Source organism: Felis catus, chromosome A3 (assembly GCF_018350175.1).
Source record: "Felis catus isolate Fca126 chromosome A3, F.catus_Fca126_mat1.0, whole genome shotgun sequence".
In the NCBI taxonomy this organism is placed as follows: domain Eukaryota; kingdom Metazoa; phylum Chordata; class Mammalia; order Carnivora; family Felidae; genus Felis; species Felis catus.
In genome coordinates this window covers 25,287,109-25,312,599 of record NC_058370.1, presented here as the reverse complement: position 1 = coordinate 25,312,599, position 25,491 = coordinate 25,287,109, and the positions used below count along the sequence as shown (strand labels likewise).

General features: G+C 46.3%; 1 protein-coding gene across 3 annotated transcripts in view; it reads left to right on the top strand.

Moving 5' to 3' along the window:
- ZNF341 (zinc finger protein 341) overlaps positions 1-25,491 on the top strand; it is a 46,837-nt gene that overhangs the window by 12,719 nt on the left and 8,627 nt on the right. For 2 of the 3 annotated variants that reach the window (XM_023251317.2, XM_023251318.2), the window contains 7 exons: positions 1,979-2,230; positions 6,009-6,204; positions 7,566-7,656; positions 9,589-9,782; positions 10,019-10,209; positions 14,793-15,001; positions 22,756-22,852. In XM_023251317.2, coding sequence (XP_023107085.1) covers positions 1,979-2,230; positions 6,009-6,204; positions 7,566-7,656; positions 9,589-9,782; positions 10,019-10,209; positions 14,793-15,001; positions 22,756-22,852 — 1,230 coding nt within the window. The remainder of the gene's footprint in view (positions 1-1,978; positions 2,231-6,008; positions 6,205-7,565; positions 7,657-9,588; positions 9,783-10,018; positions 10,210-14,792; positions 15,002-22,755; positions 22,853-25,491) is intronic. The other variant, XM_045053726.1, reaches the window with a different exon arrangement.

Sequence of the window (25,491 nt, the reverse complement as noted above, 5' to 3'; positions counted from 1 at the left end):
TTTTTTAACATTTATTTATTTTTTAGAGACAGAGAGAGGCAGAGCATGAGCAGGGGAGGGGAAGAGAGAGAGGGAGACAGAATCCGAAGGAGGCTCCAGGCTCTGAGCTGTTTGTTAGCACAGAGCCCGACGTGGGGCCTGAACTCACGAACCGCAAGACCATGACCTGAGCCGAAGTCGGGCGCTCAACTGATTGAGCTACCCAGGTGCCCCTATGCCTACAATCCTATGTCAGTATTTCCCAAAATGCTCCTCAGAAGAGTGGCTCCTTGGGATTTTTCTAATATAAAAAGGATCTCTGGTCAAACCAGCTTAGGGTGGAGGCATTCTACTTCTTCCCTTGCCCTGTTCCTGTTGTTTTCCTGCAACAAAACACTTTTGTTTTTTGTCATCCCAGGTTTTTCCCAAACCATGTTTGACTGTGGAACCCAGGGAACTGTAATTAAGAGGAGCACCCTTTATGAAATGCTGATCACCATCATATATATATATATATATATATATATATATATATATATATATTTATTTATTTATTTATTTTTAATTTTTTTTTTTTTTAAGTAAACTCTTTGCCTAGCATGGGGCTTGAACTCATGACCCACAGAAAAAGAACTGCATGCTCTAGGGGCACCTGGGTGGCTCAGTTGGTTGGGTATCCAACTTGGGCTCAGGTCATGATATCATGGTTCGTGAATTCAAGCCCCACATCTGTCTTTGTGCTGACAGCTCGGAGCCTAGAGCCTGCTTTCAATTTCGTGTCTCCCTCTCTCTCTGCCCCTCCCCACTCACACTCTGTCTCTCTCCCAAATAAATACACCTTAAAAATTATATTAAAAAAAGTATTGAATGCTCTATCAACTGAGGCGGCCAGGCATCCCTGACCACCATCATTTTAATACCTATACAAGATTCCATCATGTGTGTGGACCATCCTGTATTTAACCAGGCTTCTGCTAATGGCCATGTAGGTCACTGCCATTTTTTGCTGTTATAAAAACTACTGGAGAATCATCAACGTACAGATATCTTTGCCCATCTGCAAAAAAATATTTTTGTGAAATAAGTTTCTAGAAGTCAGTGGCTGTGTTTCAGGGGTCTACAGCTACCTACACATTCAGTGCCTCTCTAGAAAGACTCCCAGGACTTGGGATGGTTGTACTAGTGGTTTATTCCTGACAAAGGATACACAGCAGGATCAGCAAGGAGAAAAGACATCAGCTGGAATCTGGAGGAATCCAGGCCTAGGTTTCTACTGTTCTTCCTCTTGTGGACATAGGGAGAAATTACGCAAAACACTTCTTTCTTAGTAATCTCCACACCCAACGTGGGGTTCGAACTTACAAACCCGAGTTCAAGACTTGTATGCTCTTACCAACTGAGCCAGCCAGGTGCCCCACAAAACGCTTTTTCCTTCAGCAGTGAAGAGCAACAATGTGTATGCATGCTTCCGCCCAAGAAGCACACCTGCAATTCAAGGGCCAGGACTTTTATTGGGGATTGGTCGTGTGGGCGCCACCGTGACCAAAAGTCCACACTCCTAGAAGGAAAGGAGGTGTTCACCATAGATCACACTGCCCGTACAACAATCTAGGTGATCTGGTACAGAGTAGTCAGTGCCCTAGTGAGCAAAACAGCCTCACCGATATAGGCAGCCTTCTACGAGGCAGGTTCTCAGATGCCGTTCAAGAGCCGGTCGTACAAGCAAGTCCTCCTAAAACAGCAACACCGGGGCTGCTGTATGGGCCCAGCCCTGTACAAGCTGGGCCATTTTTGTGGACTTTCATTGAGAAGAGGGGTAACGGCGCCTGGCTGACGCTTCCTCTGTATTCTTCCATGAGTGTTTCCGTGCCTCCTGTCAGCCCTGTCCTCTGAGCTGCCTTGTGAGGGGCTCCTCTTTCCACGTGGCTGGCTAAGGCAGATGTCCTTCCTCACTGGTATCAAGAGGGTGTGGCACTTTAATTTTCTCTTCTGATTGCAGAGCAGCCTGAACATGCATTCCGCACCCAGCTACCTCTCCCAGCCTCCGCCACCTCCCCCACCCCCTCCACCACTGCCCCCACCCCCACCACCCCAGCCCCCACCACCCCCGCCCCAGAGCCTGGGCCCCCCCGGGCGTCCCAACCCTGGCGGAAATGGCGTGGTTGAGGTGTACAGTGCCACGGAGCCCCTGGCTGGGAGTGGCACAGTGGAGATCCAGGCATTGGGAATGCAGCCCTACCCACCCCTGGAGGTGAGCAGAGGCCGGGGCTTGGGGGGAGGGGAAGGAACTGGTCACGGTCATCATGGGTAACCGGAACTTTTCCTGAGCACCAGCTCTGTGCCACACGCTGTGCCTGAGACAAAATCAGATCAGGGAGAGATCACATCATGGGAGAGAATCAAGCCATTTAATTTAATCAAGCCATCATGCCCATAAACGTGAAATGCGAACCATGAGAAGGTGGCACGAAGCAGAGGGTTGTGGCAGAAATACAAGCTGCCCTCAGGAAGTCCTCAGAACAGTCAGAACACCTGTGTTTTAGGGAGAGGATTCCAAGAAGTGATCGATGTGATCATTGGTCAATGATCAGTTGACCAGTGATCAATCTTACATTTTGAACAAGCTAGATGTATGGGTTAGTTATGGCCGAGGAAGAAATAGCCACAGAACCTCAGTGGTAGATGGCAAACCGTGTTTATTGTTCTCGCATCTATGTGGCTTGCTTTGGCAACTCTGCTGATCTTGGCTGGGCTCTCCCAGGTGTCTGGAGATGGCAGCTGTCAGCTGCTCTAGGATGGCTGGGGTGGGACAAGTTGGCCGACCCGGCTCTGCTCCAACGCATCTGTTAGCCTCCAGCGGGTTAGCCAGGCATGTTCTTACTGCAGTGGTGGGGGTGCAGGAACACAAGCAGAAATGTTCGAGGGCACCTCTTGAGGCTTAGGCTCATACAGTGTCCCGTCTGTTGGTCAAAATAGGTCACAAGGCCAGCTTAGATTTAAACAGTAAGGAAACATGCCACATCTTGATGGGAAAAGCTGCAAAATCACACTGCAAAGGGCATGGGTCCTGGGAGGGGTAAAGAACTGAGGCCATTATGCAATCAGTGTACCATATGTACCACACTGATTCCCTGCTGAAGAGCTCTGAGCTGAAAGTTCAGGGTGCTGAGAGTTCAGGACCTTCCCAGACACCAGTGCTGGCCATACAGACATTGCGTGTCGGGGAGCATGTATATCTGAAGAGAACCAGAGCAATGGGAAAATTCTACCACCAGCCATGTGATGTGATGAGAGCCTGCAAGAGATTTGCCCTAGCCTGAGGGAATAGAGCAAGCTTCCTTTTGTTGACTTAAAAAAAAATTTTTTTTTGAGTCAGTGAGCTGCAGAGAGACTAAATAGTGGCCCAGTAGGTGAAGGGGCCAGCCCCGGAGGAGCCTTCCCATGGAGATGAGGGTGCTCTTTGAGCGCAGGGCCTGAGTCTTCTTTGTTTTGGCAGCCTTAGCACCTAGCGGAGTACCTGGCCTGTGGTACACCTGTAGTAGGTATCTGAAAATCTGAAATAGGGCCCTCTGACTTCAGTCTCCTCTCCTCTGAAATGGGAACTCCCCTTGTAGAGCTGTTGAGGGTAATAAGAGCAAACCCGGTGGCAGTCACATAATTTCTCAGTAATGACTTGAAAGGTGAATTCATCCATGTGATACCTATTTACTGAGTGCCGTATTGGTCAGGAAAGTAGGAACCCTCCTAGGTATTTCTGGCAGAGGGATTTAATACAAAAAGTCAGGTGCTTACAAAGCTGACTTCAGAAGCGCTAGATGGAGCAAAAGGCAGAGTGGGCGAGCGGCACTGATTTTCGGGTTCACGGTTGTTGCTTGGCCCAGAGGGCCAGGAAGCTACTGCTGCGCCCAGAGGTGGGGAAGCTTTAGGATTCTGTTGCTGCCCTGCCATCCTTGAGGCTGGTGGCCAGGAAGGGAATGTAGAGTTCAGCCAGCCCCTCCAACACTCAGGACTGCAAACCTTGTCTCCCACCACGGCTTCCAGGGGAAAGCAGTTTCTACTTCCCCTCTGCCTTCCAAATCTCATGCAGGTGCTTCTCATGGGCAGAACCTAATCTATGCTCAGACCTTGCTGGCAAGGGAGTCTGGGAATGCACATATCAGGGGAGGGCATGGAAGGGTGTAAGAATGGTGCCAAGGGCCAACAGACAAGATCCAACAGAAGCACCTACTGGTACCATATCAGATGCCCAATATATACATCTACTGATGTCAACTCTTTTGGTTCCTGGACCCAATTCCAAAGCTGGGTAGGGTCCCCCTCCACCACCACCCCCCCCCCCAGCCAATGCCAAGCAATTCTCAGACACCAGTGCAGTGTCTAACAATTCAACTCAATTCTGATGTCATAAGCTCAGAGATCACAGCAGATTCCACAGGTTAAGGATTCAGTCCTGCAAGACTGCCCTCACCCTCACTTTATCCCGTTGCAAGCAACCTGTGCTTCTGACGGACAGGCTACAGATTGGAGGTTCCAGCAACCTCCTCCTTAGGTTCTGTTAATTTGCTAGAGCAGCTCATGGGACTCAGGGGAACATTTACATTTGCCAGTTTGTTAAAGGATATAATAAAAGATAATGAATCAACATCTCAATGAAGAGACACATAGGGTGAGGTGTGGGGAAAGCGAAGTGGATCTTCTGTGCCCTCTCTGGTTGTGCCACTCCCTCCACACTTCCCTATGTTCATCAGCCTGGAAGAGGTCCAAACCCAGTTCTTTGGGATTTTTATGAGGCTTCGTTACATAGTCACGGTTAAGTCATTGGCTATTGACTGATTCAACCTCCAGCCCTTCCTCACTCCCCAGAGGTTGGGGTTTGGGACTGAATGTTCCAACCCATCAGTCATGTGGTTGGTCCTCTTGGCAACCAGCCCCCCGCCCTTGGGTCAGGGCCAAAAGTCACTTTTGTTAAAAAAAAAAAAAAGTCACTTTCATTAATAATAAGACATAAAAAAGAAGACACCTATTTCACTTTTATGGCTCTGAAGCATTTCCAGGAACTGTGGATGAAGACCAAGTATATGTGACAAACATATTTTGGTCATCTGAATGAACAAGTATGTGTTTCTTATATATCATTATGTTATAATGCATACATGAATTCATGGATTCAAAAATATTTATTGAATGCCTATTTTGTGCCAAGGATTACTCCAGGCTTTGAGGACTAAATAAAAGTAGACCAAAAGTCCCTGCCTTCACGGAACTAGGCAGGTAATAGATAAGTGAGTAAAATACATAATTTGCTAGCGGTAAATCTACAGAGAAAAATAAAGCAGAGAAGGCTAGGGAGTGAAATTTTTGATAGGCCAGCCTGGAAAAACCAATGAATGAGGAGTACATCACTGATTTAATGAATTCTTCACAGTGCCCCAGTGTCATGATGTAAGCTTAGTGTTAACTAGGTTTGAGTGGCTCAGAATTTATTTGGTATGTCAGTTCTCAGTTGAGAGCTGCTGGCTGGTGTGGCATCAGGCAGGGTCAGTTAGGGAGGGGGTTGCTGATGAGGGCGCAGCCCCTCCTGACTTCCTGGTTCTCCTGTGCTAACAAACTGCTGCTGGTAACAGTAGTAATGGCCATAAGAGCAGCTAATGTTTATTGAGTCTTTACCATACGTCAGGCACCGTTCTAAGCTCTTTACGTGTTAACTCATTTAACCTCACAACAACCCAGCGAGAGGAACACTCTGATTATCCCCATTTTACAGATGTCAAGCTGAGACAGAGATGTTGAAAGACTTGCCCAAGGTCACTTAGAAAATAAGTGGCAGAATCAGCATCATTTGAACCCAGATGGCCTGGCCCCAACGCTGCTTCTAGCCTACTGGCTCCATGAAGTTCTAAGGGATTAGGATGGTGATGTAGGCGGGAAGTGGCTGAGATTAGCCAGGGCTACAGTGAGCGTCCCCCTGGCTGGTACAGCTCTTCTCCATCCTTCCCAGGCCTCTCTCCCTAATTGTGCTGTCCTTCTAGGTGCCAAACCAGTGTGTGGAGGCTCCAGTATACCCCACCCCTCCGGTTTACAGCCCCGGCAAACAGGGATTCAAACCGAAAGGACCAAACCCTGCCGCCCCCATGACCAGCGCCACTGGGGGCACGGTAGCCACCTTTGACTCCCCACCAACGCTGAAGACCCGAAGGGCCAAAGGTGCCAGTGGACTCCCAGAAGGTGGGCCTGCAGCCTGTGATGGGCATCTTTCCTCAGCATTATCCTGTCCATAAGGCTGCTTAGTTCTGGTCTTCCCTTTTATGATGGTTAGGATTGAGTTTGGTTGCATGTAATGGAAAATCCAAATTAGAGTGCCTTTAAAATGATAGTTTTATTTATTTATTTTTTTGCCTGTGCAAAACGAGACCAGTGGCAGGCAGTCTGGAAATTGTGTGCCTATAAAGCAGAGGCCCCCACATTTCTGTCTTTCTGCTCTGCTGTCACTAGAGCAGAGCTTCTGTTATCAGGGTGCCTCATCGACTAATATGGCTGCTGGAGTTCCAGTCATCAATTTCATATTCCAGGCAGTAAGAAGGATAAAAGGGGCATCTCCCAGCTTCCAGAATTTCTGCATGATGCTTTTATTTATATCTCATTGGTCTCAACTTGGTCACATGACCCTGTCTAGCTGTAAAAGAAGCTGAAGTGTCACTTTTAGCCAGGAACACTGATGTTCCCATTATGCAGGGGATTTATGAGGAGCAAAGGGGGGCAGTGGACATCAGGCAGGCAAGCAACAATGTCTGTCGCCCGTTCAGAGATGCTAGCAAGGGACAGGAGCAGTGTCAGAAAGTGGTGGTGGAGAGGGAGGACACAGAAATCAAGAATTTTTCAGGGGCTTTCCAGTCAACTACCTCCAACCTTCCTTTCATAAATATCTGTGTGCCAGAGTCAGCGTCAGGTACTGAGGATCCAGCATTGTGGTCCATGATTTCTCTGACCTCCGTTACAGTTAATGGAAGAGACAGACAGGGAAAACAGGATAACCGTTTATGGGTTGCTCCAGGCAGGAGATTGACAGGGTTCTATGATTGAGAATACTGGGGAGAGACTAGAAAATGCTGCTACCTATCCATCTAGGGATGAGAAGGAAGCAGCTTTGTGGCCGTCTGAGGGATGAGCACACCAGGCAAGGGGGAATAGCTGGTGTAAAAGCCCTGAGGTGGGACCATGCCTGAGGTCTTTCAGGGTTAGAAGGAGCCCACCGCAGCTGGATGGAGAGAACGATGAGGTTAGCAGGAAGCAGAGGATGCATAGCCCTGTAGGCCCCAGCAGAGAGGTTGGCTTTTATCCTAGGGCAGAGGGGAGCCTTTGGGGGTTGTTCTCTCTCTCTTCCAGCCAGAGCATGTCCTGGGCTTTCCTCCTCCAGGCACTGTGAGAGGCTCACCTGTGCTCCATCCCATGCATTTGGGGATCTGGACCTCCCAGAGTCTGGGCTTTCTGGCCCCAGGCCCAAGGGGTAGAGTGTCAGGAGGCTGCTCTTGTTGCCCTCAGTTGTACCCCCCAGCCTCACCTTCCCCTGCCCCCACCTTGTTTTTCAGCTGCAGGGAAGCCAAAGGCTCAGAAACTCAAGTGCTCATACTGTGACAAGTCGTTCACCAAAAACTTCGACCTTCAGCAGCACATCCGCAGGTACCACTGGGTGTGGTGGGCCAGGTGGCTCTGGCGGGGGCAGTGGGAGGGCATCCACAGCAGAAGCAAGGCTCCCCGCCCAGGCCCCTTGGCCAGGGTGGTGACCAAGGCCCCATCCATCCTGTCGTGGTTCTCAGACCATTGGGCCAAGTCAGGATGGTTTTCCCTCTGCTGTTGGGAGCAGCAGGAGGGATCTGTGAAAGCTGTAGGGCCCGTCCGCTCTAGTGGGGACGGTCCGAGTGGGGCGAGGTGAGGGGAGAAATGTACTTGAACTGTAGGACCTTCACAGGTGTGAGGGGTGCCTCAGTCCTCACCTCTGCAGAAAGGACCAACCTCAAGAGCTGCCATGATCTGCGAATAGGACTACGAGTTCTGCTCGCTCGGGACAAACCGTGATCCCTCCTGTCCCAAGAACACACAGGGAGCCCCTCTGGACCCGGGTTTTTCCATCTGTGAAGTGGAGGGGTGAACTTATTTGGTGTTTCTCACAGAACGAGTTGCTTTGGTACCTGAGATGATTTTAGGTGGTTTGTGGATATGGTGTTGAGAAGTTCTAAAGGATACAGGAAATTATTCAAGTATTTGCTTTTTGGTTTCTTTCAGTCCTTAGAGAGTCAAAGGAGAAAGCCTCAGTCTGGTACTAGTCTGTCCTGAATGCCTCTCCTATACTTGCTCGTCTTTTATAGCAAAGAGAGAGAGAAGGAGAGAGCACATGGATGCATGTGCACGTGCACAGGCTCAGATTCCAGTCATGGCAGGCAGCAGCTTCTCACTAGACTAGGGCGTCTCGGCCTTGGCACTGTTGACATTTTACATCACATCATTCTTTTCTGTGAGGGGCTAACCTGTGCCTGGCAGAGCGTTTAGCTGCATCCCTGACCTCTAACATGAATTAGATGCCAGCAACACCCCTCACACCTCACCTGTAACAACCTGAAATGTCTCCAGACATTGCTGAATGTCCTCTAAAGGGCAAAATCAAACTCGGTTGAGACCCACTCGTCCACACTAGTGTGTTCAATAGAACTTTCTGCAGTGATGGAAATGCCCAAATTGGCACTGTACCCAGTAGGGTAGCCACTAACCACGTATGGCTGTTGAGCACTTGAAATGTGGCCAGTATGACTAAGAAATGGAATTTTTTTCTTTTAAATTTAAATCATCCTGTGTGGCTTGTGTCAACCTTACTGGACAGTGCAGCTTTGGGTCTTAACAATACTGTTTTTTAAATTGTTGCATTTTTTTTGGTTACTTTGTATTTATGACAAGTGGTTTTCCATATACAATAACAAGAGGAAGCTCAATTTTTAAATTATTTTGAGTTTTAAAAAAGTGGGTTGATTTGAAGGAAGATACTAAATAATGATACAAATGCTGTGCTGTGACTATGCTATTTCTCCTTCAAATAATAAATCCCTATTTAGGGGCGCCTGGGTGGCTCAGTTGGTTAAGCATCTGACTTCGGCTCAGGTCATGATCTCACAGTTGGTGAGTTCAAGCCCTGAATCGGGCTCTCTGCTGTCAGCACAGAGTCTGCTTCAGATCCTCTGTCCCAGTCTCTCACTGCCCCCCCGCCCCCACCCCTGCTCGCCTTCTCTTTTTTTTTCTCTCCCAGCATTTAAAGAATAATAACCATAAATCCCTATTTGGATGGGCTTAACCAGTTAGGAAATGTTTTCTTTCACAGTATGAGATGGCCACAGAGAAGGTCAGCTCCAGGGCTGGTTGACTCAGTAACTCAGTAATGTCACCAAGAGCCCGGGATCTTTCTGTCTCTGGCCTGCCTGCCTCAGCAAGAGGGCTTGACTTCATGGTGTCAAGAATGATGGCCGACAGCATCTCTTTGTGGGCCTTGTTGGGGGCTGTGAGCTCCTATGTTGAGGTCACATCCCGATTCCTACGTAAGGTGCTGACAAGCTTTGTTTCCTACAGCCACACCGGTGAGAAGCCCTTCCAATGCATTGCATGTGGCCGTGCCTTTGCCCAGAAGTCTAATGTCAAGAAACACATGCAGACTCATAAGGTGTGGCCCCCAGGGCGTAGTGGTGGGACTGTCTCTCGCAACTCTGTAACTGTACAGGTCATGGCCCTCAACCCCAGCAGGCAGGAGGACGAGGAAAACACAGGTAGGTGGAAGTGGGGAATACCATCGTTCCCATACCTATCCTCAGAAGCTTCATGGGTTTTATTCCTAGCTGTGTGACCTTGGGCAATCTCCTTGACCTCTCTGGGCTTCAGTCTACTTTATGTATAAAATGGGGCATCACATGAAAGGAGGGATGGCAAGTATGCGTGGCAGACTGTCTGTCCTGACTCTTCTTCTGCACTTCTCAGTGACTTCCTTCCCTGGTTTTCTCCACAGGTTTGGGCCAGACCCTGTCGGGTGCCCCACAGCCCCAGGCCTTGCCCACAGCAGGTGAGGATGAGGGGGACAAGCTGGAGGCCAAGCAGGTGGTCCTCATCGATAGCTCCTACCTGTGCCAGTTCTGCCCCAGCAAGTTCAGCACCTACTTCCAGCTCAAGTCCCACATGACCCAGCATAAGAATGAGCAGGTAGGTGAGTGGTGGGCAGCGGGAGGCCACAGCCACCCTAGTTGTGAGCACTCGCTGCTGCTGAGGTCTTGAACACTGCCCAGAGAGGGACGGGAGTGGGCCTCAGTTGCCGTGAGCTACCATCTAACCACCGGGATAGGCAGGCCAAGCTTCCCCTCGCTGGGTGGGGCTAGTTCACTGGGCCATAATGGTGCGAGGCCAAGGAAGGAAGCCCATCTCTTATTAGGGGTCATATAATGGAGGAATTGGACATGAGAAAAATTCTTAATACCCCAAGAAACTTTAATGTCTAAAAACCTACCCATGGGGATATAGGACCAGAGTCTTTTTTTTTTTTTTTTAATTTTAATGTTTATTTATTTTTGAGAGAAAGACAGAGTGTGAGCAGGGGAAGGACAGAGAGAGGGAGACACAGAATCCGATGCAGGCTCCAGGCTCTGAGCTGTCAGCACAGAACCCGACACGAGGTGGAACCCACAAGCCACTAGATTGTGACCTGAGCCAAAGTTGGACGCTTAACTGACTGAGCCACCCAAATTCACCTGTTTTGAAATGTACACTTCAGTGGTTTTCAGTTTATTGATAAATTTGTGCATCCATCACCACTATCTAATTCCAGAATATTATCATCATCCCAAAAAGAAGCCCTATACCCATTAGCTGCCACTCCCCCCTTTCCCCAGTCCCTGGCAACCACTAAAACTATTCTTTGTCTCTATGGATTCGCCTATTCTGGACATTTAATATAAATGGAATCACATGATATTTGGCCTTTTGACATCATGTTTTTAAGGTTCACCCATGTATTAGCATATATTGGTACATCATTTTTATGGTAGAATATTATTCCATTATATTGCCATAGCACATTTTGTTTATCTTTTCATCAGTTAATGGACATTTGGGTTGTTTCTGCTTTTTGGCTATTGTGACTAACGCTTCCATGGACATTTGTGTACAAGTTTTGTCTAAACATACATTTTCAGTTCTCTTGGGTATCAACCTAGGTGTGGAATTGCTAGATTATATAGTAACTCTATTCCAGTCTTTATTTTTTAAAATAAGTTTTATTGTTATTTTTTTCTTCTTGTAAAAGTATCATGGATCCAATATAGAATTAGAAAATTCAGAAAAATCTAAAGAATGTATAGGTTTAAAGAATACATTTATTATATGCTGGGCACCCTGCTAAGTGCTTTACATTCAATATTTTATTTAATCTTCATAACAACCTTAGAGATAGGCGTTTTCAGTATACACAAATGAAGAAACTGAGGCCCAGAGGGGTGAAATGACCCATCCAGAGTCACACTGCCAGTAACTGACTGGGTCAGGGTTCAAAGCCAAACCCTATGTCAGTAACCACCTTGCAATGCACCATCCCAAGAATGCAGCACAAAATCCAGCATATTTTGTGGAGCTCCTGGGGTATTATTGCTATTATAATTGGGATTGGTCTACACATATTATTTTGAATTGTGCTTTTTTTTCTTTTTTTTTTTAACGTTTATTTATTTTTGAGACAGAGAGAGACAGAGCATGAACGGGGAGGGTCAGAAAGAGAGGGAGACACAGAATGGGAAGCAGGCTCCAGGCTCTGAGCCATCAGCCCAGAGCCCGACGCGGGGCTCGAACTCACGGACCGTGAGATCGTGACCTGAGCCGAAGTCGGACGCTCAACTGACGGAGCCACCCAGGCGCCCCTGTGCTTTTTTTTCTGATAGTGCTTTTTTTTTTAAGCTTTTTCTTTTGGATGAATTATAGATTCATAGGAAGTTGCAAAGATGGTACTGAGATGTCCCTTATGCCCTTCAGTCAGTTTCCCTCGGTGGTTACATCTTATATAATGACAGCATGATACCGAAACTAGGAAACTGACATTGCCATGCAGTAATGGTTCTGTGCCATTTTACCACCTGTGCAGGTTTGCAGGTTTGGGTAACCACCACTGCCATCACGGTACAGAACTATTCCATCACCACAAAGACCTTCCTTGTGCCACCGCTCATTAGTTACATCTACTCTCCTCTTCCCTAACATCTTTAACTTGTGGAAACCACTCATCAGTTCTCCATCTTCGTGAGTTTGTCATTTTGAGAATGTTGTACAAATGGAATCATCCATACAGGGCCTTTTGAGATTTTTTTTTTTTTTATTTTTTATTTTTTTTAGCATTTGTTTATTTTTGAGAGAGAGAGAGAGAGAGAGTGCACAAGGAAGGGGCAGAGAGAGGGGGGTACAGAGACTCTGAAGCAGGCTCCAGGCTCTGAGCTGTCAGCATAAAGCTAGATGCAGAACTCAAACTCATGAACCACGAGATCATGACCTGAGCCAAAGTCAGACGCTCAACTGACTGAGCCACCTAGGTGCCACGAGATGTTTTTTTTTTAATAAGCATAAATTCTCTTGAGATTTGTGCTTTCTATTTTTTAACCTAATTTTATCTTCTGAGAATTTTCTCATGTTGCTAATTTTAAAAAAACATAATTTTTTAACAGTTGTACTTTTAAAAATCCCATTGTTTTAACATTTTGGATATTAACTGTATTTTGCTATTGTAAAAAAAACTACAGTGAGCAACACTGTAATCAAATATTCATCCAAATCTCTGGCTTATACCTTAGGATTGATTCCCAGCAGGGGGGTTGATGAAATTAAGTTAGGATACCCATGGGGCAAATCATAGGAAACTTTGACTCAGACTGCTAACACAATTAAGAGGTTTATCATTGCACATAACAAGAAAATACAAGATTGGGCAGCTCCAGGCCTGAAACAGTCAGTTGACTCAATCCAACATCAGGGACTCTGTGTCCTTCCCACTCTTGTCTCTGCCATCTCAGGGTATGACCTTGTTCTCTACTGACGGCTTATCTGTGGTTGTGGGATGGTAGTCACTCTTTCTAGGCAGCAGTCCAGATACAGTGTTATCCATGAGCAAAAAGGGGCTCACTTCTCTGTGCCTTTTTTAGGGGCAAGAAAATTTCCTAGAAGCCCTCTGTAGATCTCTCATTAGTTGAAGCCAGTGCATGCACTCAGTCACTTAGGAATTCATTATTACTTGCAAATAATAAGACAACTAGCTTACTAGTTAAGGTTTTACTTCCCTCATGTTATAAAAAGCTGTAAGTAGTCAATGTTGGGCTTATATAGCAGGTCAGATATGTCATCATAGACTCAGGCTTCCCCTAGTTTTTGGCCCTACCATTCTTAGCATGTGACTTCTCTCCTCAAGGTTGCGTAGTGGCTGCTGTATCTCCAGTCAGCACATCTGGATTCCAGTCAGGACAATTGAGAAAAGCAGAGGGGATTTCTCCTAGGAAGCCTTTGCCTTTTTTGTTCTGGAGTAATCCCTTCCCTAAAGACCACTGCCTGCATACCACTGGCAAGAAAGGATGCGGATGGCTGACACTGGATGAAAGGGAGCCAGGGAGATCAAGTGTTTTAACTGGGCATGTTGCCACTCTGAACAAATCAGGATTCACTTTGTTAGGAAGAAGGAACATGTGGGATTGTGTAGGCAGTCAGGAATATATTTGTCAAAGTATAATTTTGGGGGCACCTGGGTGGCTCAGTCAGTCCAACTCTTGATTTTGGCTCAGGTCATGAACTTATGGTTCATGGGTTCGAACCCCACATCAAGCTCTGCGCTGGCAGCAAGGAACCTGCTTGAGATTCTTTCTCTCCCTCTCTGCCCCTCCGTAGCTCACGCTTGTGTGCTCGGTCACTCTCTCTCTTGGTCTCTCTCTCTCCCTCCGTCAAAAATAAATAAATAAACGTTAAAAAAAAGGTATACTTTTCAAAATTTAAAAACATAATTTTCATGTGAATGACATAGTGAACATAAGCCAGAATTTTACAGAACTCGTTAATAAGGAAACTGGAAGGATGACAAAGCCAGTTCAAAAGAGGATATGAGACTTTGGTATTTGTACCTGTGTATAATTATGTCAGTGAAAAAAGGGAATATTCAGAAAAGATTGCTAAGGTAGATGCAAATCTGGTTAATGTCCTAGACGGCAATAAAGCCCATGACCTTTGGGGTTACCCTTTCTGCTTGACAAAAATCATTTACATCAAATCTGTTTTCTACAAGTAAAAATTTAACTATAGAGTCTGGATCCTAATCAATAGTAAATAGTCAAAACGAGACCCATCCCCCGGAGAGCGAGAGGGCCGTAGGCAGGCTTGTTAGATAGCACTGCTCAGAGTGAGGTTCCCAGAGCAGCAGCTTCAGCGTTTCCTGGGCACATGTTAGGAATGCCACATATTCAGGCCACCCAGACCTGCTGAATCAGATGCTCTGGGGGTGGCACTCAGCAGTCTCACTGTGATGGACTCAAGTCGGAGAGCCACCACTCTAGTACAAAAATGGAAGGACACGATGTCGTCCTTTTACTGTATTTCCAGGTTTGGGGTAATTTTTCTAAACCTAGCAAGGTCACACAGAGCCTGAAGGAAGGGTAATGGGGCCCTTATGACTGGCTACAGAGAGAGAACTCTATAATCAAAATAAAACAGGGCTCCGGCAGCAGGAGAGCGGGGGAACAGGCTGCCTCCCCTGCCCTGTATCTTCCCCCAAGGTGTACAAGTGTGTGGTCAAAAGCTGTGCGCAGACCTTCCCGAAGCTCGACACATTTCTGGAGCACATCAAGAGCCACCAGGAGGAGCTGAGCTACCGCTGCCACCTCTGTGGCAAGGACTTCCCCTCGCTGTACGACCTGGGCGTGCACCAGTACTCCCACAGCCTCCTGCCACAGCACAGCCCCAAGAAGGACAGCGCCATCTACAAGTACGTGCCCTCCCACTGCCCGTACCCCGTCTCCCTGTGGGGACCCTGAGGGCCAGTGGCCTCGGTGGTTCTGACTGCTAAGGACCCGTGGGAACAGATGCTGGCCCTCCTGTCATTCTTCAACTTGGCAGATGTTTATCCTAAAAAATAATCTTAAAAAGGAGAAACCAGTATTTTTTCCTTCATGGGGGGGAAAAGTGTGGATTTTTTCCACTCTAAACTAAAAATATTGTGAAAGTATTAGTTTGTCTAATAATCTACAAAATTTAGGTTACAGTCAGAATGGTACCCAGATTCGTCGAATGCAACGGAATGAGCAAGCACATGTTGGAAAGCCAAAATCATAAAAACAAGATGCATTTGTTTTTATAATCTATAAAATGCGGGTTAAAGTTGCAGCTCTAGGCTGATTCTTAGGGTGGACAGGGAATGAACCAAGTGTAGATCTCGTTTGGGGTAATTCTTTCTGACAATCCTTTACAGCATTTTAGTCTTCTGTTGCGGTCATAGAGGTCTGGCCACATGCATTTCATCCTTGGATCTTCAGATCATTCTCATCGGAGCTAGCAGTCCTGTGACCATCCTCACTGAGTTTCTCTTGGTGGTTTTCTGGTCCCTTTTCCAGACTCTCTTTAGTTATCTGCATACACCCAACATCACTTTCATGACTTTGGGAAATCCCACAATTTTGCCCTGCAGTCATTTTGCTGTGCATTTGCCCTGTGACTTCTGGTAGCAGCTGCCTCATAAAACCTGGCATGTAGTACATGGGAATAGATGTTAGTGATAAGCAAAGAGGGGTATTTGTCTGGGGACTTCTCCCAGTTCTCAGTGAATGTTTTCATGTTGGAGTGGTTTTGCTTCTCTGTACAAACTTGTACCTATAGGGATTTGGCTGATAACCTCTGTTAGTGAGGCATAACTCCTGGGAGATACTTCTCGGGTTCAGAGATAAGTAAATACAGCCCTTGAGTTTAGAATGCACAGGCTTCTTAGGGGGATGAGTGTGTAAATGTGCTTACCATATACTCTGATAAAATGCTAACATACATGTAGATATGAGATAGAGAAGTACCACAGTGGGATGTAGCGCAGGGAAGGTATCCCTGAAGCGGTGATATCTGAACCGAGTTTTGAAGGACAAATAGGAGTTTGCCAAGTAGACAGTAGGGTAGAGTGCATTCCTAGCAGGAGGAACAGCAAGTGTGGAGATATAAAATAAAACAGCAAGTGGTTTAGAATGATTGTTGTGTAGAGTTAAAGTGAGAGAGGATGTTTAGATGTAGCCCAGGTGATGTTTAGAAATTAGGGCCAGGATATGAAGGGCCTTGCAGAAATCACAAAAGCTTTGAGAAATTAGCGGGAGCACTGGGACTGAAATGGGTGTAGGGCAGCTTGCCTGGGAACGATTGGGAAGTGGAGCCAGAGAGGCAGGAAACCAAACAAAGCTTTGGCCAGTTAAGGGGTGGAGATTTCTAGTTAGTGATGGGTAATTCCCTTTTGTACTCAAGGGGCATTTTATTTTGCTTTTGCCCTATCAGTTTATTGATAATCTGTGAGTTCCTGTGGCTGTGTGGCTCTCTGGAGTGAGAAGCCAAATAAAAGGAAGGGAACATCTACTAGGGGCCAGGCTCTGTCTTAGGGACATTGATCCCTGCAATCCTGGGAGGTAAGTGGTCATATTAGTCAGCTCCGGCTGCCATAACACGATACCACAGACACATGGTCTTCTTATAAGGGCACTCTGTCTATGACGAGGACCCCACCCTCATGATCTCATCTAAACATAATCACCCCCAAAGGTCCTATCTGTAAATACCATCACATTGAGGGTCAGGGCTTCAACACACAATTTTTGGAGGGTCACAGTTCAGTTCATAGCCGTGGTGTTCTCCCCATTTTGAAGATGAGGACACAGAGTCTCAGGGAGAAATGACTTGCCCACCAGAGTAACAATGTCAGCACAGAGCTGAGATTCAAACTCTTGTCTGGAACCTTGGAAGCCTCACAGCTCTGGTCTTGGAATCTGTAGGCTAAGGGTTAAGCCCAGTACTAATGGCTCTGTGTCTACAGTCAATTTCTTCTTCTAGGTTCTCTTACAAGGGTTACAGTGCCACTAACCCTTTGTAGCCATTGAAACTCTTGGCCCAAAAGTTAAGGCCTGCCGTGGCAGGCCACCATCTGGATGGCCCGAGAATGGTGTGGTGTCTTGAGTAATAATGATAAGGGCTCCGGAGCCACCTGTCTGTGCTCAAATCCCAGCTTGACTACATGCCCAGTAGATGACCTTGGCAAGGTATTTGGCCACTCTGACCCTCTGTGTCCTCATCTGTGAGATGGGGATAACTATAGTGCCTACTGTGTGGGATTATTTTTGAGGATTAGTTAAAACGACTATGAGGCTCTTAGACATGATACCTGGAACAGAGTCGGTGCTCAATAAATGTCATTGCTGCAATTATCATTATTTGTACAATTTAGATATAGGTTTGGTTGCATGCAATAGAGACTCCAAATAACTGTGGCATAAGTGAAGCGAGAAATGTTTGGGCAAGTAGAGTGGCTTCATACTATTTTCAGGGTCCCAGGCCACATTGGTCTCTCTGCTCTGCTCCCTTTGGACCACATTGCCTTGGCCTGCCTATGGTGCCTTCCCAAACCCCAAGCCCCTCAAGTGAGTTTTATGTGTGCCACTATATATGTGCTATATATTGACTTTTTCCTTTTAAAAGTAAGATTTATTGTTTTTTTCTTTTTAAAAAATTTTTATTATTATTTTTTATAGCAAAGAGAGGGCATTTTTTAAAGTTTATTTATTTATTTTTGAGAGAGAATGTGTGAGCAGGGGAGAGGCAGAGAGAGAATCCCAAGCAGACTCTGGGCTGTCAACACAGAGCCCGAAGTGGGGCTCAAACTCACAAGCCATGAGATCATGACCTGAGCCGAAGTCGGACGCTTAACCAACCACCCAGGTGCACCTATTGATTTTTTTTTCTATTTACAAAAGTTATCCACGTTCAATGCAGAGAAAAAGATTTTTTTTAATTGCACAAAAAAAACTCAAAAAAAACAAAACCCCCTGCCATGCAAAGATAATCCCTCTTAACTTCTTGATACATGTTATTTCATCTGTGTCAGTACTAAGCACGTTTAGAGGTAGAACTGTCACAGGCTGTATGTGAGTCAGGTCATCCCAAACACAGTTACTGACTTCGGTGAAAATTCACTGTGCCGTCTTCCTGTCCCACAACTTCTGACAAACTGAAACGTGATGTGATCACTGTACATACACATGGTGTGTGTTATCACAACCATAATATGGATATCTTTGCTTCTTGACACAAACAGACCTGCCTCATCTCTTTATTTTTTTTTTTATTTTTTGTTTTTAAGAGGCTCCATGCTCAGCGCAAAGCCCAATGCAGGGCTTGAACCCATGATCCTGAGATCAAGGTCTGAACCAAGATTAAGAGTTGGACACTTGGGCCCCTGGGTGGCTCAGTCGGTTAAGCGTCAACTTTGGCTCAGGTCACGATCTCACGGTTGGTGAGTTCGAGCCCCACATCAGCCTCTGTGCTGACAGCTCAGAGCCTGCTTCAGATTCTGTGTCTCCCTCTCTCTCTGCCCCTCCCCTGCTTGCTCTCTCTCTCTCTCTCTCTCTCTCTCTCTCTCTCTCTCCCTCCCTCAAAAATAAAATAAAACATAAAAAAAATTGTTTTTAATAAATAAATAAAAGAGTTGGACACTTAACCGACTGAGCCACTGAGGTGCCCCTGCCTCATCCTTTTAAATGGCTCCTTGGTATTCGGTTGTACATGCCAAATTTATGTAACTGGTCCTTTATTGCAGGATAGTTGGGTTTTTTTCCAGTTTGTCATTATTACAAACAACACTACAGAGAACAACTTTGTACATACATGTTTGCTCACTTGTAAATAAGTTCCTACGGACGCCAGGGTAGCTCAGTCAGTTAAGTGTCTGACTCTTGATTTTTGCTCAGGTCATGATTTCACAGTTCATGAGTTGGGACCCTGCATTGGGCTCCGCACACACAGTGTGGAGCCTGCTTGGGATTCTCTGTCTCCTCCTCTCTCTGCCCCTCCCCTGCTGGCTCTCTACCCCTCTCTCTCAAAATAAGTAAACATTAAAAAAAATAGTAAGTTTCTAAAAGTGCTTTTGCAGGTCAAAGATCAATGGAGGAGGGGCGCCTAGCTGGCTCAGTCGGAAGAGCGCCTGACTCTTGATCTCAGAGTCGTGAGTTTGAGCCCCATGTTGACTGGAGAGATTACTTAAAAAAAAAAAAATAGGGGCGCCTGGGTGGCTCAGTTGGTTAAGCATCTGACTTCACCTCGCGGTTCGTGGGTTTGAGTCCCGCATCAGGCTCTGTGCTGACAGCTCAGATTCTGTGTCTACCTCTTTCTCTGCTCCTCCCCCATTCACGTGCTGTCTCTCTCTCTCTCAAAGCTAAACATTAAAAAAAATTTTTAATTAAAAAAATAGTATTTAGTAAAATTTCTTTTAAAAAAGATCAATGAGCGGTGCCTGGGTGGCACAGTCGGTTAAGCGTCCGACTTCAGCCAGGTCACGATCTTGCGGTCCGTGAGTTCGAGCCCCGCGTCGGGCTCTGGGCTGATGGCTCAGAGCCTGGAGCCTGTTTCCGATTCTGTGTCTCCCTCTTACTCTGCCCCTCCCCCGTTCATGCTCTGTCTCTCTCTGTCCCCCAAAAATAAATAAAAATGTTGAAAAGAAAAAAAAATTTTTTTTTTAAAAAGATCAATGAGGGCTTTAAAAAAGATTGATTACCGACTTCAAAAAATAATTATGTGCATACAGTGCAATATTTATGAACTAAAAATGGGCATAGGATGAAAAGGAATTCCCCATCTATCCTGACCCCCTTCCCCATACCACAGACAGTCATTTTCAGGAACTTACTTTGACATAATTTCAGACTTCCAGAAAAAACATATCCTTCACCCAGATTTCCCAACTGTTAACTCTACCACATTTGCTTTATTATATTTTGAGCTATTTGAAGATTATTTGCTGGCATGATGCTCTTCTACCCTTTGTCTTTAGTGTACATTTTCTAGAAATAAGGGCACCCTCTTACATAAGCGCTGTGTAGTTCTCAAAATCAGAAAGTTAAATCAATACAGTTCTGTTGCCTAATCTATAGGCCTTATTCAAAAATCTCCTATTATTTCAATAACATCCCTTATAGACAAAGAAAAATATGTTTTTCCTGGCCTGGGATCCCATCTAGGATCACAAGTTGCATTCAATTATTGTGTCTTTTTATCCTCCTTTAAGCTGGAACAGTTGCTCATTCTGTCTTTGTCTTTTATGACTGTGGTATTTTTAAAGAGTGTAGGCTGGTTATTTTGTAGAATGTCCTCGGTTTGGGTTTGTCGGATTTGACCTCAGGTTAGATGCAGGAGTGGCATCACACAAAGTGCTGCTCAATCCTCAGCGCATCGTATCAGCAGGCACATGACGTTGGTTTGCCCCCGCTCTGGGGATGTTACCTTGGATGACTTAGGGTGGCATTTCTGGCAGGGAGTTTTTTTTTTTTTTTTTTTTAATTTTTTTTTTTTCCAACGTTTATTTATTTTTGGGACAGAGACAGACAGAGCATGAACGGGCGAGGGTCAGAGAGAGAGGGAGACACAGAATCGGAAACAGGCTCCAGGCTCCGAGCCATCAGCCCAGAGCCCGACGCGGGGCTCGAACTCACAGACCACGAGATCGTGACCCGGCTGAAGTCGGACGCTTAACCGACTGCACCACCCAGGCGCCCCTCTGGCAGGGAGTTTTAATTTTAATGCTTATTGCTAAGCATTATTGCTTATTGCATTTTGAGCTTATTGCTAAAATACCTCCCACACAAACCTGTGTCTCCTCATTGCTAAAGCCCATGAAGTTCCTCTCCCATCTCACCAGTTTGCAAGGTTTCTGTCCCCCCAGTAGCTCCGCTCCCAGCTGACTTGCTCTTTCTTTCTTGCCATCTGGAGGCATTTAGCCTGTGGTTTTCAGAGTGTGGTCTGAAGGGGTCCCCTGGGCCTGCCACAGGTGCAGCCTGCCTGTGGGTTTCCCGTGGTGGCCCTGGTGTACCGATGTCCAGGCCCGTGTTTCTGTTTTTGGCACAAATTGCTCACCTACCTGTGAGCATTCCTCACTGGAACCTCATCATAAATGGGCCCATTGCCGGCAAATGTTTTTATAGTCAGGAGACTGGAGGGGCCTTTTCTTCAGAGTGGCTTATGACCTGAAGGCTTGTTAACCAGTGATATTAAGAGTAGAGACTGCGGAGGCACCTGAGTGGCTTAGTCCGTTGAGCGTCCAACTTTGACTCAGGTCATGATCGCACGGTTCATGAGTTTGGGCTCCATATTAGGCTCCTGCTATCAGCGTGGAGCCAACTTTAGATCCTCTGTCCCTGTCTCTGCCCCTCCCCCACTTGCACTCTCTCTCTCAAAAATAAATAAACCTTTGAAAAATAAAGCGTGTTAAAAAAAGAGTAGAGACCACACTTATAATGCTGTTTTGATTTACGAGCTGTTTGGCACGGTTGTGTCCTTTGATTCTTGTGACAATCTTAAGAATAAACAAGAAGCAGGCCCATTTGGGATTCCTACCCCATTTTATGGATGAGGAAACTGAGGGTCAGAAATAGGAAGGTGCAAGGCCTGGACCCTTGTCTGTCTGACTCTTTCATATATAACAGATTGTCTCTGGTGCTTCAAGCAGGTTATGAACGGGACAGATATGGTCCCTGCCTCTAGAACCCAATTGCTGGTGAAAGAGACAGATACTAATCAAGTAAGCAAACAAGTAAGTAATAATTATAAATAGTAAGTGCTAAGAAGAAAACAAAACTGAGTGATGTAGTTGGGGGTGCCCAGGCGTGGGCCATAGGGGACAGCTTGAGACAGGATGGTCAAGGAAGGCATCTCTAAGGAGGTGACATTTGAGGTGAGACCTGAAGGAGAAGAAGGTGCTGCCCAAGGGAATACTTGGGGAAAAGTGTTCCAGCTGTCAGGAACAGCAGGTGAAATGGCCCTGAGGTAGGAAAGAGTTTCCTGTGTTCAACAAATATTAAGGAAGCCAAGGTGGCTGGGGCAGAGTGAAGTGGGCAGTGGAGAAAGATGAAGTCTGACAGGTAGGAGTGGTCAAGCCACTAGAGCCTTGAAGGGCCTAAGCAAGGATGTGACATGGTCTTATTTATTGATTGACTGATTGATTGATTGATTGTTGATTTTCATTTTTAAGGACTTGTAGGGTGCCTGGCTGTAGAGCATGCAACTCTTTCTTTTTTTTTTCTTTAATTTTTTTTAACGCTTATTTATTATTATTGAGAGACAGAGAGACACAGAGTGTGAGCAGGGGAGGGGTAGAGAGCGGGGGAGAACAGAATCTGAAGCAGGCTCCAGGCTCCGAGCTGTCAGCACAGAGCTCGATGCGGGGCTCAGACTCGCAAACTGTGAGATCATGACCTGAGCCGAAGTCAGTCGCCTAACCGACTGAGCCACCCAGGCGCCCCAAGCATGCAACTCTTGATCTCAAGGTCATGAATTGGGTGTGGAGCCTATTCAAAAAAAAAAAAAAAAAAAAAGAGAGAGAATGAATTAAATGTAGAATTTTGCCTCCTAGTGTTTGCCCTGGGAGGAGGAGAATAGCTGGTTCCTGTGTCTGTGGGGCCAGCCCAGCCTCCACACACTGCTCTGTCACCTCTCATGCTCCTTTCCATGTAGGTGTGTCAAATGTGTCAACAAATACTCTACTCCTGAAGCCCTGGAGCACCACCTGCAGACCGCCACTCACAACTTCCCCTGCCCGCACTGCCAAAAGGTGGGTACCACTGCCCTTTCCCAGCTGGGACAGCAGTTGGGGCTGAGAGGTGGTAGAGCAAACACCTCACTGTCTCCTTCTCCCCTCCCGCCTCAGTACATGCAGCAAAGCCTAGGCTTGTCTCCGCAGACTTGTCTCCATGGACTTGTCTCCATAGGCGCTTCACCTTTGAAGAGTAGGGGCCCTGCCTGGCCCATCTTAGCCATTAGACGGCACACATGGTCATCCTGGAGCTGCTGCTGGGCCAGGCCGGGCCAGGCTGCGCTAATGTGGGGTGAGGCCTCTTCTGGGCCCAGACCCAGCATCAGGACAGCAGCCTCCAGCTTCCTGATGTATCATGCTTGTTATCATTGGTTCTTCTTTTCAGTGAATGTGAAAACCATCACTGAAGCCTGTCCTTTAGTGTCATCAGCTAGCCAGGCAGTGTTCCGATTTCTGAGTGTCTCAGAAACATCGTAGTTTTTAGAAAATGTTTATTTATTTATTTTTGAGAGAGTGCACGCACCTGCCTGTGCGCAGGGTTGGGGAGGGGCAGAGAGAGAGAGAGGGAGAGAGAGAATCTTTTTTTTTTTTTTAAGTTTATGTATTTATTTTGAGAGAGATAGGGTCCTAGTGGGGGAGGGGTGGAGACAGAGAGAATCTCAAGCAGGCTCCGAACTGTCAGTGCAGAGCCCGATGTGGGGCTCAAACTCATGAAATCATGAGATCATGACCTGAGCCAAAATCAAGAGTCAGACACTTAACTGACTGAGCCACCTAGGCACCCCGAAGCATCATAATTTTTATAAGGTTTATTTGTTTGAATCAGACTCACATACTCCAATTGGTTGATATAACCAAAATTTCTATTAACAGTTTCTCCCACAAGTGCTCCTTTTTTTCCCCCCTTTTAATTTATTTGTTGAAGAAACTGGGCCATTGGTCTTGTGGAGTTTCCCAAAGTCTGGATTTTGCTGATTGCGTCCCCCTAGTGTGTTTAACTGGTTTCTGTTGGGGTGCCTGGGTGGCTCAGTCAGTTGAGCATCCAACTGTTGACTTTGGCTCAGGTCATAATCTCACAGTTTGTGGCTTCAAGACCCACATTGGGCTCTGCGCTGATGGTGGGGAGCTTGCTTGGGATTCTCTCTCTCCCTCTCTCTCTCTCTGCACTTTCTCTCTCTCTCAAAATAAATAAACTTAAATAAATAAATAAAATTTTAACTGGTTTCTTTATTCTACTCATTTTCTTACAGCCTTACACAGCAGATTTCCCAGGACAGCCCTCGTTTCACTTCAGCCTCATTGTAGATGTTTCTGATTATGTATATAGCCTAATTCGGGGCTTTGGAATTTGTGTTCCAAATAAAAGTATCATGAATTGAAAAAGAACCATGTGCCACATGCTGTCCTGAGCATTTTATCTGAATTGAGTCATTTAACTCTAGGAGGCATACTATTACTATTCCCATTTTACAGATGGGGAAACCAAGTTACAGAAAGATCACCTAGCTAGGAAATGGTGGGGCTACTAAGTAGTTGAGTCTGTAACCTTGACTACTTCTCTGTAACGAATGAAAAAAATGAATGAATATCCTTCCTATGGCTGGAGAGGAAGGAGATTTTGACTTCCATGGTTTCTGGCTCTTCCTTACCTTTTCATTCATTTCTTCAGTTACTTACTCATCTTTTCATTTTTTCTTTTTCACGTAAGTCATTTCATACAGGCCCTGTGCTGGGAAATGAAAGTTCCTCTGCCCTCTTAGAGATCTCATAAAAGCCAAGGGTTATAATTCAGGGTTAGATGGGTTAGATGGCGACTTTAAAAATGTAGATGGAGGCGCCTGGGTGATTCAGTCAGTTAAGCATCCAGCTCTTGATTTAGGCTCAGGTCATGATCTCACAGTTAGTGGATTCAAGCCCCATGTCAGGCTCTGTGCTGAGTGCACAGCCTGCTCGGGATTCTCTCTTTCTCCCTCTCCCCCTGCCCCTCCCCCACTCATGCACCCATGTGTGTGTGCACGCGCTCTTTCTCTCTCTCTCACTCAAAATAAATAAGCATTTTAAAAAATGTAGATGAACAGGGATGCTTGGCTGGCTCAGGCAGTAGAGCATGCAACTCTTGATCTGGGGGTCATGAGTTTGAGCCCCACATTGGGGATAGAGTTTTCTTAAAAAACAATACATAAACAGGGGCGCCTGGGTGGCTCAGTCGGTTAAGCATCCGACTTCAGCTCAGGTCATGATCTCACAGTCCGTGAGTTCAAGCCCCATGTCAGGCCCTGTGTTGACAGCTCTGAGGCTGGAGCCTGCTTCGGATTCTGTGTCTCCGTCTCTCTCTGCCCCTCCCCCGCTCATGCTCTGTCTCTCTCACTCTCAAAAATGAATAAATGTTAAAAAAAAATGTTTTAAACACAAACAGATAAACAGATGGTAAACAAATAAATATAGATGAACGTTCAAGGGCAGGATTTGTTTTGCCTGGCACGGCATTGAAAAGTCAGAGAGGGGGGCGCCTGGGTGGCGCAGTCGGTTAAGCGTCCGACTTCAGCCAGGTCACGATCTCGCGGTCTGGGAGTTCGAGCCCCGCGTCAGGCTCTGGGCTGATGGCTCAGAGCCTGGAGCCTGTTTCCGATTCTGTGTCTCCCTCTCTCTCTGCCCCT